The 13,655-nt window shown below is 38.1% G+C and overlaps 2 protein-coding genes across 2 annotated transcripts in view; both read right to left on the reverse strand.

Moving 5' to 3' along the window:
- Positions 1–1,505: 1,505 nt before the first annotated feature.
- Positions 1,506–3,803, reverse strand: PCYB_111100 (hypothetical protein; the record flags this gene model as incomplete). The annotated part of the gene is made up of 1 exon (XM_004222988.1): positions 1,506–3,803. A coding segment is annotated over one exon (2,298 nt), but the record flags the coding sequence as incomplete, so codon positions are not given.
- A 2,112-nt stretch (positions 3,804–5,915) lies between these two features.
- The window catches only part of PCYB_111110 (hypothetical protein), a gene marked incomplete at both ends in the record, with an annotated part of 7,967 nt that continues 227 nt past the window's right edge, over positions 5,916–13,655 (reverse strand). Inside the window, one exon of the mRNA XM_004222989.1 lies at positions 5,916–13,622. Coding sequence (XP_004223037.1) covers positions 5,916–13,622 — 7,707 coding nt within the window. The remainder of the gene's footprint in view (positions 13,623–13,655) is intronic.

Genomic DNA, 13,655 nt, shown 5'->3' on the forward strand with positions numbered 1-13,655 from the left:
ATAATCCATTTGGTGAATTCTCATTTGTCTGATGAAATGACAAAAATTTTCGCAGCGTCTGCATATTAGTTCCATTTTCGCTTCCCACATTCAAGTATCCTACTCCCCCTCCTGTGGCTCTTTGCCCCTTTTTCTAAATTAAATACCCCCAAGAGGGTAAAACTTTTTAATTCACCATTTAGTAGCATTAACAATTATGCATTTTTTATCGATGTGTTGTGTTATATGTACATGAATACATATTTCAAAAAAAAAAAAAATTGTGTAATCACCAAAAAGTCGCACCTTCAGTAAGACTCCAATCGGTGCGCAAAAAAAAAAAAAATAAAAATAAATAACAAAGTGAAGTCACCCACTTTTTGTAGCCTCGTGCAGCTGCGCTGTGTGGAATGGTAAACTTCCACTTGGGAAGCCCAGGGGTAACTCCTACACATGGGCTTCTTTCACAAACAAATATAAAAAGAGCATGCACGAAAAAGGGAATAATTTATTCCTTTTATGCACAAAGCATGACAAATTGTTACTAAGTTACGAATTACATAAGCATGTAAAACGCGAGTCCTAATTTCCTTCGATGTTCTTCTTTTTCAAACTAGCGTACTTAAAAATAGTTGCTAATTCTGTCAGTTCTGACGCGAAACTGTTTTCCTGGCACAGCTGCAAAAATTGGTCAGCATCGACATAATCGGCGTACGTTCGTAAAAACACCAAGGACTCTTTTAACAGCTCCTTGCTCATGTATGCATTATTTTCATTTTTTAATTTTATCATTTTTTCACTTAGCATGAAAATTGTTTTATTCGTCAAAAGAAAAACCTTCTGAATGAGCTCATTCTTTTTATCCTCCAATTCTTTTATTAACATTTCGTTTTCGTTCTTGGTTTGCTTCCTCTTCAGCTTGCTCTTTTCCACGTCCATGCATTCCTTCCTTATGATTAGGTTATCTATGCTTTCGTAAATTAGTCTCACCACGTAGTATTCGTCTGCAAAAAGGGATGGAAAACGGTCAAAGGGGGGTGAACATGGAGAAGTGAATAAAAAAGAGCAAGTGCTTACGTACGTAGGCCAATACAGGCGTAGGCCCCCTAACGCATACTCACCTAAGCTGGAATCCTCCAATTTCGCAAAAATAAAATGCATAACGGACAACTCCTGGACGATTTCGTTCTCAAGTAAAATCGCCACAACAGCGTTCAACAAAATGGAGTTGTTAAAGTAAGCGTACACGATTGACAATAATTCTATTTCGAACTGGAGCATTTGCTCCTCAGATGTAAGTACACCCGAATTTTTATAATTCGAAAAATGATTTTTGAAGGTCTTTTTCAAAGAAGAAACATTTGAAGAGTCAAAAAATATCAGAGCCTTGAAAAATAAAATTAAAATGCTGTAACTGTTCCAACGCTCTTCACTATCTGTAAAATCACTTGGAAAAATGTAGCTGTTAAAAATGGCGCCATCCAAATTAGTACTTGAATGGTTATCCAATTGCTGAATATTTTTTTCTATGTTATCAAAATAATGGGCAGAAACGTTTTTTCATTTAGGTAATTAAAAAACGTTTGAATAAACGTATTAATTGAATCTTTAAATTTGTCCAAAGCCTTCTGCTCAACATCGTTATTATAATCGTCCTCTCTGCTCATGTCATAAAATTGATCTTCTATATTGTTAATCTCGTCAATGGAGTACTTCAAAATGGAGTTAAAAATGGCATACTCGTGAAAAATTTCGTGCTGACGATTGACATCACACTTAAAACTGTTGCAGTAGGTGATAACCGATTTGGGAATCAAATTTTCTAACTCGTTTTTATATATTAACGAACATGATTTAAAATAAAAATTTCGTGTCCACTTTCGGCAATATTTTTTTTTCACACTATACATTAAATTGGTGAACTTTTTTAAGTTATCTCCCATGTCTAGATTCTCCAACTCCTCCTTAAAACTCTGAGCGTCAAAACTGTGTTTCATACCATCCGTTTGATCATTTTCTGCGTCATCTTCTTCATCGTCACTCTCCTCTTCTTCATGTTCATCCCTTTCGTCTTTTTGCGCGTTATCCGCATCTTCATTGTCTTTATCATCGCCCTCCTCATCCGAGCTGTACTTCATGTCAGCTTCAATGCAGAAGGGCATTTTGCAATCCAAGTTTTTCATCGCGTTCAGGGTGCTTTCATTTTTTTTCAGGATGACGGGGGTTCTCTTCGTTCCGGTGGCGCTGTCTCGGTGGTTGTCGCCGTCCTGGGGGTGTTCATTTGGCTGTTCACTGGCGTTTTCATTTGGCTGTTCATTGGTGTTTTCATTCGGCTGCTCGTTTGCCTGCCCATTTGGCTGCTCATTTAGCTGCTCATTTAGCTGCTCGTTTGGCTCCCCCTCGTCCCGCTTCCTCTTCTTCTTGTTTTGGCCGGGCTCCTCGCCCTCTTGGGTCTCCCCCCCCTTCTCGAGGCCCATCTTCTGCAGGTTCTCCTCCTGCACTTTTAGAATTTTATTCATGTCGTTATACTTCCTTTTAAAAAAGTTCTCCTTGCTCTTCAGCACCTTATTCTCGTAGGCAAAGTAGGACAGCATGTAGAGACAAAGCTCCATGAAGAGGTAAAAGGATTCATTGTCCAACTTCCCAATTTGCTTCAAAACAAATTTGATACATCTGATAATTACACTTCCCAAATTTTTATTTATTAACAATAATCTATGGACGAGGGATATATAAAAGTAGTAATTTTTTTTATTAAAAGACGATAACAATTTGTTGATGATGCATTCGATTAACACATTATTGTATAATTTGCTCTGTAGCTGAACGTACACGCCTAATACTTTGGAGCTGAATTCAACGCTATTGTTATACAGTTGGATGATGTGTAAAATATGTTCTTGCATTAACCACACGTCATGCATGTTTTTACTATCTGCATGCTTTGTTTGGAATTTAATTTGCAGACTGAAGATACTCTGGGCGCATTCGTAGTTGGCAAAGAATTCTACATTTGTACACTTCTCGATGGCCATTGGAAGGGTTATTTCTTTTTTCTTGTAATTCTGTAGTGATGCCTCACCAGGAGTGTCTTTACTCGAGTTGCTTACATCGTTTTGCGAAGCGTAATCCACTCCTCCATCCACATCGTGATCTCCATTCTCCAGAAGAACAACCCTGTGAATATCGGACTCCTTTTCTTCACCAGATAAACCATCCTCCAAACCTTCCTTCTTTAAAAATATATTTTGAAATATTTCCTTCTGATAGAACCTATGCGTAGCCACGCTTTTTAAATTATTCTGCACATAATTGTACAATGCACTTTTCAAATAAAATAATCTATCATAAAAATTGTCACTATGTATAACACTGTTAATGTAGATGTATATATACTCGATGGTCGCCACGTCATTATTGTCTAGGTCTATGTTATCAATGTGTTCTTGTCTTTTTTCGATTAAATCGAAGCAGCTAGTCAGCATATTATCCAAGTCCTCTTTATTCTCATCATATATCTGTTTGGATATATAAAAGAAATTGCTTAAAAACAAGTACAGGATGTTGTCTCCCTTTATGAACTCTTTTTCCTTGTACAATTCGATGCACAGTTGGTACAAATTTTTAAATAAATTCAAACATTGAGCAAATGGAAACACATGGCAACAGCTTAAGGCGATTATGCACCTTATCCATAATAAGCAGTGCAGGGAATTATCCTTTATAAAAACTTCTATATTATGATTTAGCTTCAAGAACAATTGCAGCTTCAGCTTCTCATCATCCTTCGTTATTATTCCCAATATCGTTGCATATATTCCTATCTTCACTGGCATATAAAAAATGCACTCCAGAATGGCTTCAATGCATTGTGTTATTCTGCTCCTCTGTATTCTTTTACACAAATGAAATATGTCGTCACTATCTATTAGCTTATCTCCTATTTTTATTATCTCATTTTTGATAATATGTAGCTCTATCTCCTCCATGGTTCTTTTCCTATAAATGGCTACTTACTCAGCAGAGGGAGCTACCTTCTTACGGTTGCCTTGTACTGTGTATAGAGGTAGACTTCGACGTCGATGTGATGTACTATGTGAAGATAAAAAAAAAAAGGGGAACAATATTGGGAAAGAAACCCCCCAAAAAAAACAAAAATCCCCACCAAGTTGAACAAAATGTGGGAATACTCTCAAAAGAATTCGCACAAATATGTATAAAAATAATCCCCCATGTAAGAAAAAAAAAAAAAAAATGCCAGAAAATTGTAATTCACTCCTTCCACAAACAAAGAAGAGGTTCAAAAAAAAAATTATCACAAAAAGGATGTGCTTATATTGAAAGAACATCTCAAATTCGAGGGGCAAAACGAATGATGGTTTCATAATTTACCAAATTATGCATACGTAATTGTAACCCAAAGGGGCAAACTATTTAGCGTCACACGAAATTTTAAAACAATCAAAAGGTGATTAATGATGGAAGAATTGATGAGGGGAAGGCGAAAAAAAAAAAAAAAAAAGGCCTATTCTCATCAGCGTATATAAAATATGCATTAAATAATACCGAGTTTATGCAATCCACGGATAAATAAAATTCCCCTGTTGACTGCAAAAAATTGTTAATTAAAAAGAAAAGTCGCTCGCAAAACATACAGCATGGAATAGAAAAACGAGTGAAACTTAAAAAACAGGTTTTTGTTTAAAAAAAATTAACACAACAATGAGCTTTGGGGGGGAGGGGGCACACAAGAGGAACTGCACCAGATAAAAAAAATTCCTTTTTCTCAACTCTGTCAAAAAAATACCACCAAAATGTAGAACTGGGGAAGGGGAAAAAAAAAAAAAACATGTCAAAAATGGTAACCCTATTTAGGACTGTAAATTCCCCCAGGAGTTACGTAACAGCTAAAAAATTAACATTATGATAAAATAAAAATGGGTTCACCAAATAACTCCATAAAAAAGTCCTCAGTTTGTCAATTTTCCGCTTCGTCAAAGGGTGAATAACTGCAGTTGTGAACCCTAGATGAAAAGGTACAGCCACATTGTGGGCACACAAAAATGAATTACAATGAGATGAACGGTACGTTGTTACAAGCCCGCCAAAAAATGTCCTCCCTATGGAACCATATAAAACGTGTAAGAGGTATCTGCCTCAAAGGCTATCACACGTGAGAAGATATCCCCCCCACGAAATCTACTTTGCCTTCTCACACAGAACCCCGTATGTGCTACCACTTCGAATAAGCTCTTTTCCCAAAATAGGAACATCCTTGTAAGTTGTTCTGTGCACCACCTCCCCATAAAGTGGAACCCTACAGCTGCTAATAATTGCACCGCCAACACGTTTAAGCGTGCGTAAAAATATGCACCGTGGGGGATAGATATGTCCACACAGTTGCTCTTGCATTCCTATTAATGCGGGGCCCATTCTAACATTACTCTGAGTTTCCGTTTTTGTGAAGGCGCTCACCTCGCTACCATTTCTCATTTCAAACGGATGGCATAAGTCCTCCTCGAATGACACACAAATAGCTCTTTGCGTAATCTTAGCATTTGAAATGATGTGAAACTCACGACTGAACTTCGTATCCCACATGGATCACAGTTTAAGCAGTACTACATATCCCAACGAATGTTCTTTTTGACTTGCGCAAAAGCGCCATAAGGTCGGTTTTAAGAGGAACAAACGTATCCGCAAAACGCACCACGCATATGCACACTAGGGTAAAAAGGGACAAGAGGGATACATACACACGTACATGCATACATTCGTACATACGTACATGCATACCTACCTACGTACATACATACATATGTGGAGGGGCCAAAAAAACATGCGAGGGTGTATACTTCGAAAGAATCACCATTTCCACGCGACCAAATGTGGGCCATGCAAAACAACAGCCGCGGGAATTAACCCACACATAGTCTTCACAAAAAAAAGTGCGGGTAATTGAGCATTATGGAATACCGCAAATTCTGAGTGACGTGGTCGGGAAACACAAACAACTTGGACTTTTCTCGTATCTTAAAAAAAGTGATAAACAGGAACGTGGGCAAGCCAGAGCTCACATTATCACTCTTCGCAGTTTCACCAAAAAGGCCAAAACTAAATTCTTTAATTTTTATGTCCAAGCATATCTCTTTATCGCGCTCATTTTTATAACCGTAAGAGTTGTACATACACAAAAGTATGTTTAGTATGTCCATCAAATGGTCAAATGCTTTCTTCGCTTTGTTTCTCACAATGGAAAGGTAAATATAATTATATACCTTTTCCCACATGTCTGACTCGCCTATTTGGTGCAAAAATATTTTGTTACAAAAAAGGAATTGAAAAAATGTTTTTAGTACAGCTAAAATGCTCACATTTTCTTTGCTAACCTCAAATAGGAGGCATATGAATTTTTCTATGTGATTGGAAAAAAACGCTTCTTCCCCGATTGGGAGCGCATTTTGCTCGCAGTTTTGTGAGTCATCCTGACCGCTTCGCCCGCTTCGCTCACGTCGCTCGATCCGCCCAATTTGCCTAATTCGCCAATATTTATTATTTGTACCACCTTGTGCTTCCCTCGCCTCTTCAAAGCGCATACCGTTAACGATATCCTCCTGACGATACTCCTCATTTGTTTCGAATCGAAAGCTATGGAGGTGCTCCATTTTAAAGAGCCTGTTTAAATACTGATAGTTGAAAAGGTGCAGCCAAGTCCTCATGTCATCTTCCCTAGACAGGAAATAGCACAACAGGCACATCCCCAACTTAAAGAAGTGGACACATAAACTGCTGTCATAATTAGAGACACTCTCATTACAGCTATGGAAATATTTATTTATAAAAAAAAGGACGCACTTCCATAATTTTACAAAATTAAAATTTTCCAAATAAGTAGAGGGAATATTAAAAACGAATAGGTACATGTGCTGAAACAACTCAAATTCGCGTACATCCAGAAGGGCGTCCAAAATCTCATTAAACAGGGTGTAAATCTCTCCCTCATCAACTTGAACCCCTTTTACAATAACTCGAAGATTGACGGACACGTTTTCCATTTTGTCCCCATTCGCCTTACTTCTAACCAAAAGGAAGAGCATAAAAGTAAGGCATTTTAAAAGCGCCAAAATAGAGAAAAAGCAAAGGTCACCTTCCCCATTTCTGGCCCCCCTAAACAAGTCCCTTATCTTGTAGAAGAGATTTAAAAACTTCTCCACATTTTCTCCTTCCAACTCGTCACAATTTTCGCACTTATACATGTCAATGAAGAAATCGATAAATTTTTCTATCGATGTAAAGCATGCCTTCTTATCTTTCGTGAAGGTGGAATCCAAAAAGGTGTGGAACTGTTCTACGTACTCACTAAAAAATTTGTAAAAGTGAAAAATGTTTCTCTTCTGTAAAATTTCGTAGACATCTTTATAATAATTATTATCAATATTTTTCATATTTTTTATTATAAAACTTGTGGCAATTAATTTGGACTCCATTTTTTTTAGCATCATTTTATTTTCTTCTTCGAATGTCTTTTTCTGCTCCATTTCCTTTTTGCACACGGAAACAATTTCGGCTGTCAGAACTTTGGTCACTGTCTCACGCAGATGTGCAGAGATGACCACATTATGGTTCGACCCAAGTAAAGTTAATTTTTTTTCAACATACTTTCTTACCCTTTCTTCTGTATCACTCTTCTGGTGTAAAATTACTTCCTGATCGACTATAGTGGGGCTTCTTACCAGTTCACCGATTAAGGTTAAAAGGGGTAGACAGTTCGATGCATCAGCACGCTCCAAATATCTATCTTCACAGCCCAATGGTGTACCTCCTATTTCTTGCTCCACCATCTCCTTGAATCTGCCTCCTCCGATAAATTCTTTCACCTGGAAGTTCACATCATGCACCATCTTTAAATCTTCATACTGCTTTATATCACCTACTCTCCTTTGGTCCCTGAAAATATTCTCATCATCCAAATCGAGAAGGTATTTCTTCTTCAGCAAGTAAAGTATTACCTCACTGCAGTAATTTCTGGCCTGCTGCACATCCCTAACATGGCGAGTCGATTCGAAATGATCACCTAGCAACGTACAGTGTACAAATTTTACATAATGGTAGAACGGAATTCTGTGCACCAGGTAGTATACCAAATCGTTCATATAAGACAAGTAACAATTACACATGTGCTTGGAAATAAACTCCGAAATGGAGGAAAAAACCGTTATGCAAAATTGCACATTTAAAAATGCATTACCCTTTAGTAACACTTCGTACTTATCTAGTAACTTCACAATTACAAAAGAAACAGAACTTAACATAAACTTACCTACGTTATTCTCTTCAAATAAAAATGAAAAAATATGTTTGACGCTTTCTTCGATGTATATTAAATGTTCATAGTTGCTGATTATTTTCTCTAAAATTTCTTTTTCCTTTTCTAAATTATTATACTTTACTAATTTGATAAAAAATAATTCCTTTTTTGTGTAACTATCGTCCTTCCCCTCATTTGGTATTGCCAGGTCGGTATAATCTGTTTCCATCTTTTCGCTGTTACGTATATAAAACTGCAGCAACGTCTTGACGTGGAAGCCGAGACCTTCCGATGACAGAATGCAACTATTTAGGCAGTCTCTAAAATATAGTTCTACCTTTTTTTTGCTTTCAAATTTTTGGTAATATTGCAGTAATTTTTGTATAATTTCGTTCGTATGGCTACTTCCTCGTGGGTGATCCTCCTCAGGGGTTTCTTCTTCTTTCTTACTATGCAACTTCGTTGTGCATGGTTCTCCACTTGGGGGAGTTACCCCTTGCTCTTGGGTGCTCCCCGCACTGTTCAGAGTGGATAATCCGCTACCCCCAACACCGACGTGATTACCCCTCTGCGGGATACCCAACTCGGAAAAAAACCTAACACAAGCACTTTTAAATGTGTTCAAAAAGGTGATGCATATTTCTTTGTTCATCAGGGCTGACTCAATTACGGCACAAATGAAGGACAAAAAGGAGCCCATTTTTTGGCAAAACGTTTTTAAGTCTATCTTCTTAAGAATATCTGTTACGAAGATCAACGTGGCATCGTTAATTAGCTCGTTATGGTTATCAGCGACGAAAGTGGTCAGCTCAGTGTTGAGAGCATCCATCACGCAAGCAGAATCGGTGGAGTTGAAATTCATTTGTAAGAACTCCCGCTCTACCCGTTTCATTGTCCTACTCACATCTGCCACCGATATGTGTTGAAAAATTTTTAATTTTATTATTTCGTGCCGCGCTTTTATCACACGTACTAACAGCTCCTTACAAATGGCCTTTACGATATGACAGAGTCTTTTGTTAGCCTTCTTAAAATCATACACACTAGAGGAGGGGACGCACTGATATGAGTGCACCTGCTCGCTACTTCCAGCTTGGTCGATATTGCTACCCCCTCTTAATTTACCCAACAAGTAAGTCATTCCGTATCTGTCCAAACCGCTGCCGTCGTATTTTCCCACGTCATGGGCGAAAAAATCCCTCACTTTTTTGTCGCACCTGTACAGCGCCAAGTCAGAGTACTGCATGAACAGAAAGGCATACACATAGTTAAAGCAGTGCCTTCCCAGGGATGTATAATGCCCAATTAATTCAATGTTCCTTTCGCTACTAACATAATCATACACATTGTTCAAGACGTAGTCTTTTCTACTTTCAAACTTCTTTATTTCGTTTATAAAATTATTATCTACTTCTTTTTCCTTCTTTCTAAAATACGTTTTGTACAACAAATTTTCATTCGCATCACTGAAGGTGCGGTACACCCCTTCGGCGAATTTTTCCACCGTTTCCTTCTCCACCATTGAGATAGGCACACCAATGGAGCTACGGCCTTTATTCTCCAACGTCGCCTGTTTATGCGATTCCTCTTGGTTAGGGATTCTCCCCTTGGATTCACCCAATAGGGATATATCGTCAAGGTAATCCTTTGCCTGCTCCAAAATGTTGCAACTCATTTTTCGCTCCTTCCTTAGAAGCGTATTTTTCTCTTTCGTCAATTTTGCAACATTTGAGAAGGCCTCCATTTTGCTCGTCCTAGCAAGCCCTTCTACATCGTTCGAAAATGTAGTTACTCCATTGACCTCTTCAACAGTTGTGCCTTTTCCCCTGCTCTTTTTTCCTCCCTTTAAAAACCAAAGTGCCCTCAGCAGGTTCTCCACATCATTAATGTCCACAATGGACTGAACGGAAAGGGCAAAAAACAAACTGCTTAACCCCACAAAGCAGTACTCAGAATATATATCGCTCCTTAATTTGATAAGCGAAATGAAAAAATCCGCTATCGATTCGAAGTTCCTCTTTATGTGTTCCAAAAACGGGTTGTAATTTATAACATAGCACAAAATTATGCACAGAAATTTGTTTCCACCTTTTTCCTTCACATTCGTGTGGTCCAAAATGGAACTTAAAAAATCGGATGCTATCTTATCTGCATAGGTTTTCTCTAATCGAAGAATCATCTGCGATATGTAACGACCATAGAGTTGTTGAATTTGTAAATTATCCACATGGACAGAGTCCCTTATGTCCTCCTTTAGAATGGCATTAATCCCATCATCTCTCAGCGTGGGTAAGCAGCTTAACAGCTTTAACACATTTTTTACTAAACATATATTAGCGCCATTTAAATTCCCCTTGGCGTATTTCAATATCTCCATGATGACCTCCACTATATAACGAATTTGAACAGCGCAATCTTCTCCCCCTTGGGGCAATTCTGAGTAGCTACTTTCTTTTACCATTTGAAGCCATGTCTGTACAAAGTGTCTCGAAAAAAACACCAAACGGAGGAACTTAAAACAGTACCTCAACAAATCGGGCTGTTCAATTTTTTTCTTTTCCTTCACATAGCTATGATGTGTGTGAAGTAAACAATTCGTAACCACTTCTACAACCTTGGAATACCTCTCATCAATTTGTTTTTCCTTTTTTATTAAGTAGCCAAATAGGTACATATGTGCGCATAGTACGTAACTCTCCTCCTTCGATTTTTCGGCTACTTTTTCCACATTTTCTGACTTGAAACCAATCACTAGGTCGTCAAATAGGTTCGCGTGCGTTTCCTTGCCTAGCATATATATTCTGGTCAACAACTTTGTTGCCTTCTTTACCAGCTTGTGATTGCCTACGTACAACATGTTGCTTAAAATTAACTGCATTCTTATCTTTGCTAAAATAACCAAATGGGTGTACAGTCCCCTCTCGCTATTTTTTAAAATTTCAAATTGTTTTCTCCTAAAGTTCGCGTCTACTTCTTCCTTTTTGATTCTCTTCAGGAAGGTACGTAGCCTCTTTAAAATCAGCGTAAAAACGGAGCAGTACACAACTAGGTAATCCTCCTTCATATTCCTTTCACGATTTACCGTCCCGATTAGAAATAGGTCCAGTATTAAAAGGGCATAATAGACACTTTCAACATGGGAGAAGGAGCAAAAGGTTATCTTCTTGTAGTACTCAAGCAGATTGTGCAGTTGGTCTAGCCTATACTCTGCATAATGCGTGTTTGCATATTCGGTAGCAAAGTCTGCACTTTGTGTGGCAACCCAGCTGGGTTGCGCTATTTGGCTGTACTTTAATGATTCTTCTTCGCAATTTCCTTTTTCACAATTGCATTCGCCGTAATTGCTTCCGTCGTAATTTCCTCCGTCCCAAACTTTATCAACGCAACCGTCCTCGCCGCTTACCTCCCCATACGCAGCACCAAACGGGCGAACCACACACCCGTCGTTCACGCGAAACAACTTTTTGGAAATAAAAAAGGTGTACTCGTCAAACGAGATTTTCTTTTCCTTATTCTGCCCTTTCAAATAATCCCTTGCTAAGTCTGACAAAACGACGTTACTGCTCCTTTCAAACAGCAGCGGGTAGTACACACATTCACAGCTCCCCGAGGCGAAAATGCTAACGGCCCATTTAATCACCACACTAATTAGCAACGCGTTATCTGCGAACGGTACAAATTGATCCAATAAATGCTCAACATTCTGCGCTATTATTTTTCGAATGTCTTTTCTGTGTGTTGAAGGAACTCCTTTTTTCTTCCCCTTCAATTCAAACAGTCCATTTTGTCCTGATGAAATAGAGTTACCCATATGACCACACGATTCCACATTTTCTTCTATACGATCTACGCACTTCCCCGTTTGTTGGACCCCTTCTCCTACCACCTCCCCCACTTGCATGCACCTCTGGAAGTACTTCTCCAAGGCGAACAGAACTCTGGTTATATCATTATGCCGTATGTAGGACTCGCTGCTCCTCCTCTTAAACCTTTTCAGCTTGTCAAAGAAGGAGTAAGCCAAAGTATATGCCCTTCCCAACACGGTCATATTAATTTTGTCCTCCCTGAGAAGCTTTTCGAAAAATTTATCTATCATAGTAGAGATATCTGTAAGTACCCCATAATTGTCACTACCACCATGGTCAGCATCCGTTCCTTCCTCATCCAACCCTTTCAGGTAACAAAAAATGAGATGGAAAATACACTCAATATACTCATGCAGAAACTCATTTGGGGTTTTTTCCAGAATGAACAACATTAAACTGAAAAGACACTTTTTCAAATCTTCATTTTTCAGCCTGATGATGGTGTATCCATGTCGATTTAAAAATTTTACAAACTCTTTTTTGTCATGGAATAAAACTTGAAACTTGGAAAACTCTGTCTCAAAATGGATGTTCTTCATATCATTAACAAAGTGGAAGAAGAAAAAAAATATATAACTCATCAATGTGTGTATGTGTGCCCTATCGATTGCTACCTCAGAGCTGTTCAGAAATAAAGTCAAAATTTTTACCGCATACTGCACTGGGTACATATTATTATCAAAATATTTCAGTATGTCCAAATTTGTGGCTATAAAATGGGCGTCATTAAAATTTACAAATCGCTTCTTCCCAAGTAGAAGCGAATTGGCATACTCCTTAATTTCGTCATACTTTTCGGTGCAGCAAATAACGTATGAAGCGTAACTCAGATTGTGATTGCACACAAAACTGCTCAAAAAGTATAGCGTATTCTTCTTCATTTTTATGTGATTTTGCACCGAGTAATTTTTACTATTTCGAAATTTGTCCTTATATATCTTAATAACATCACTTGGAAGAAATTTTATTTCCTCCACATTTTTGCAGTATATCGGTATAGCCAAAAATTCATTCATGTGCTTTATGAACTGGACAATCTGATTGTCCAATGCAGCCTCCTCCTTATTACCCTCCCTCGAAAAGTATTCCTCCATCTCCTTCTTATTCTTCTCGTCATTTAGAATCTCCAAACATTCGATAAACTTTATCATCATAAGGATACCCATTTCCCTGTCCGCTGATAACTGGGCCCCATTTTCTATTAGCATCTTTTGAAATTTCATCTTCTCTCCATCATCTACGCTCTTAAAACCGATATCTAAAAATATAGACAAGGTGCTGTTATATAGGATCCTGTTCCCTTTCGCATTGCCCACGTGTTGCAAATAATTCCCCACTATGTCCGACAGGGGTATGTCAATCCGCTCAAACGATTTGCATCTCAAAATGCAGTGACTCACAATTTCTATCAGTGTTTTTGGGGGCGTCCCTTGGTTAATTAGCAGTTCGTTCAGCAGCACGGGGATGAACTGGAAAAAAAAAAAAAAAAAAAAACAATAACA

The sequence above is a fragment of the Plasmodium cynomolgi genome, chromosome 11, assembly GCF_000321355.1.
Source record: "Plasmodium cynomolgi strain B DNA, chromosome 11, whole genome shotgun sequence".
NCBI classification, from domain to species: domain Eukaryota; phylum Apicomplexa; class Aconoidasida; order Haemosporida; family Plasmodiidae; genus Plasmodium; species Plasmodium cynomolgi.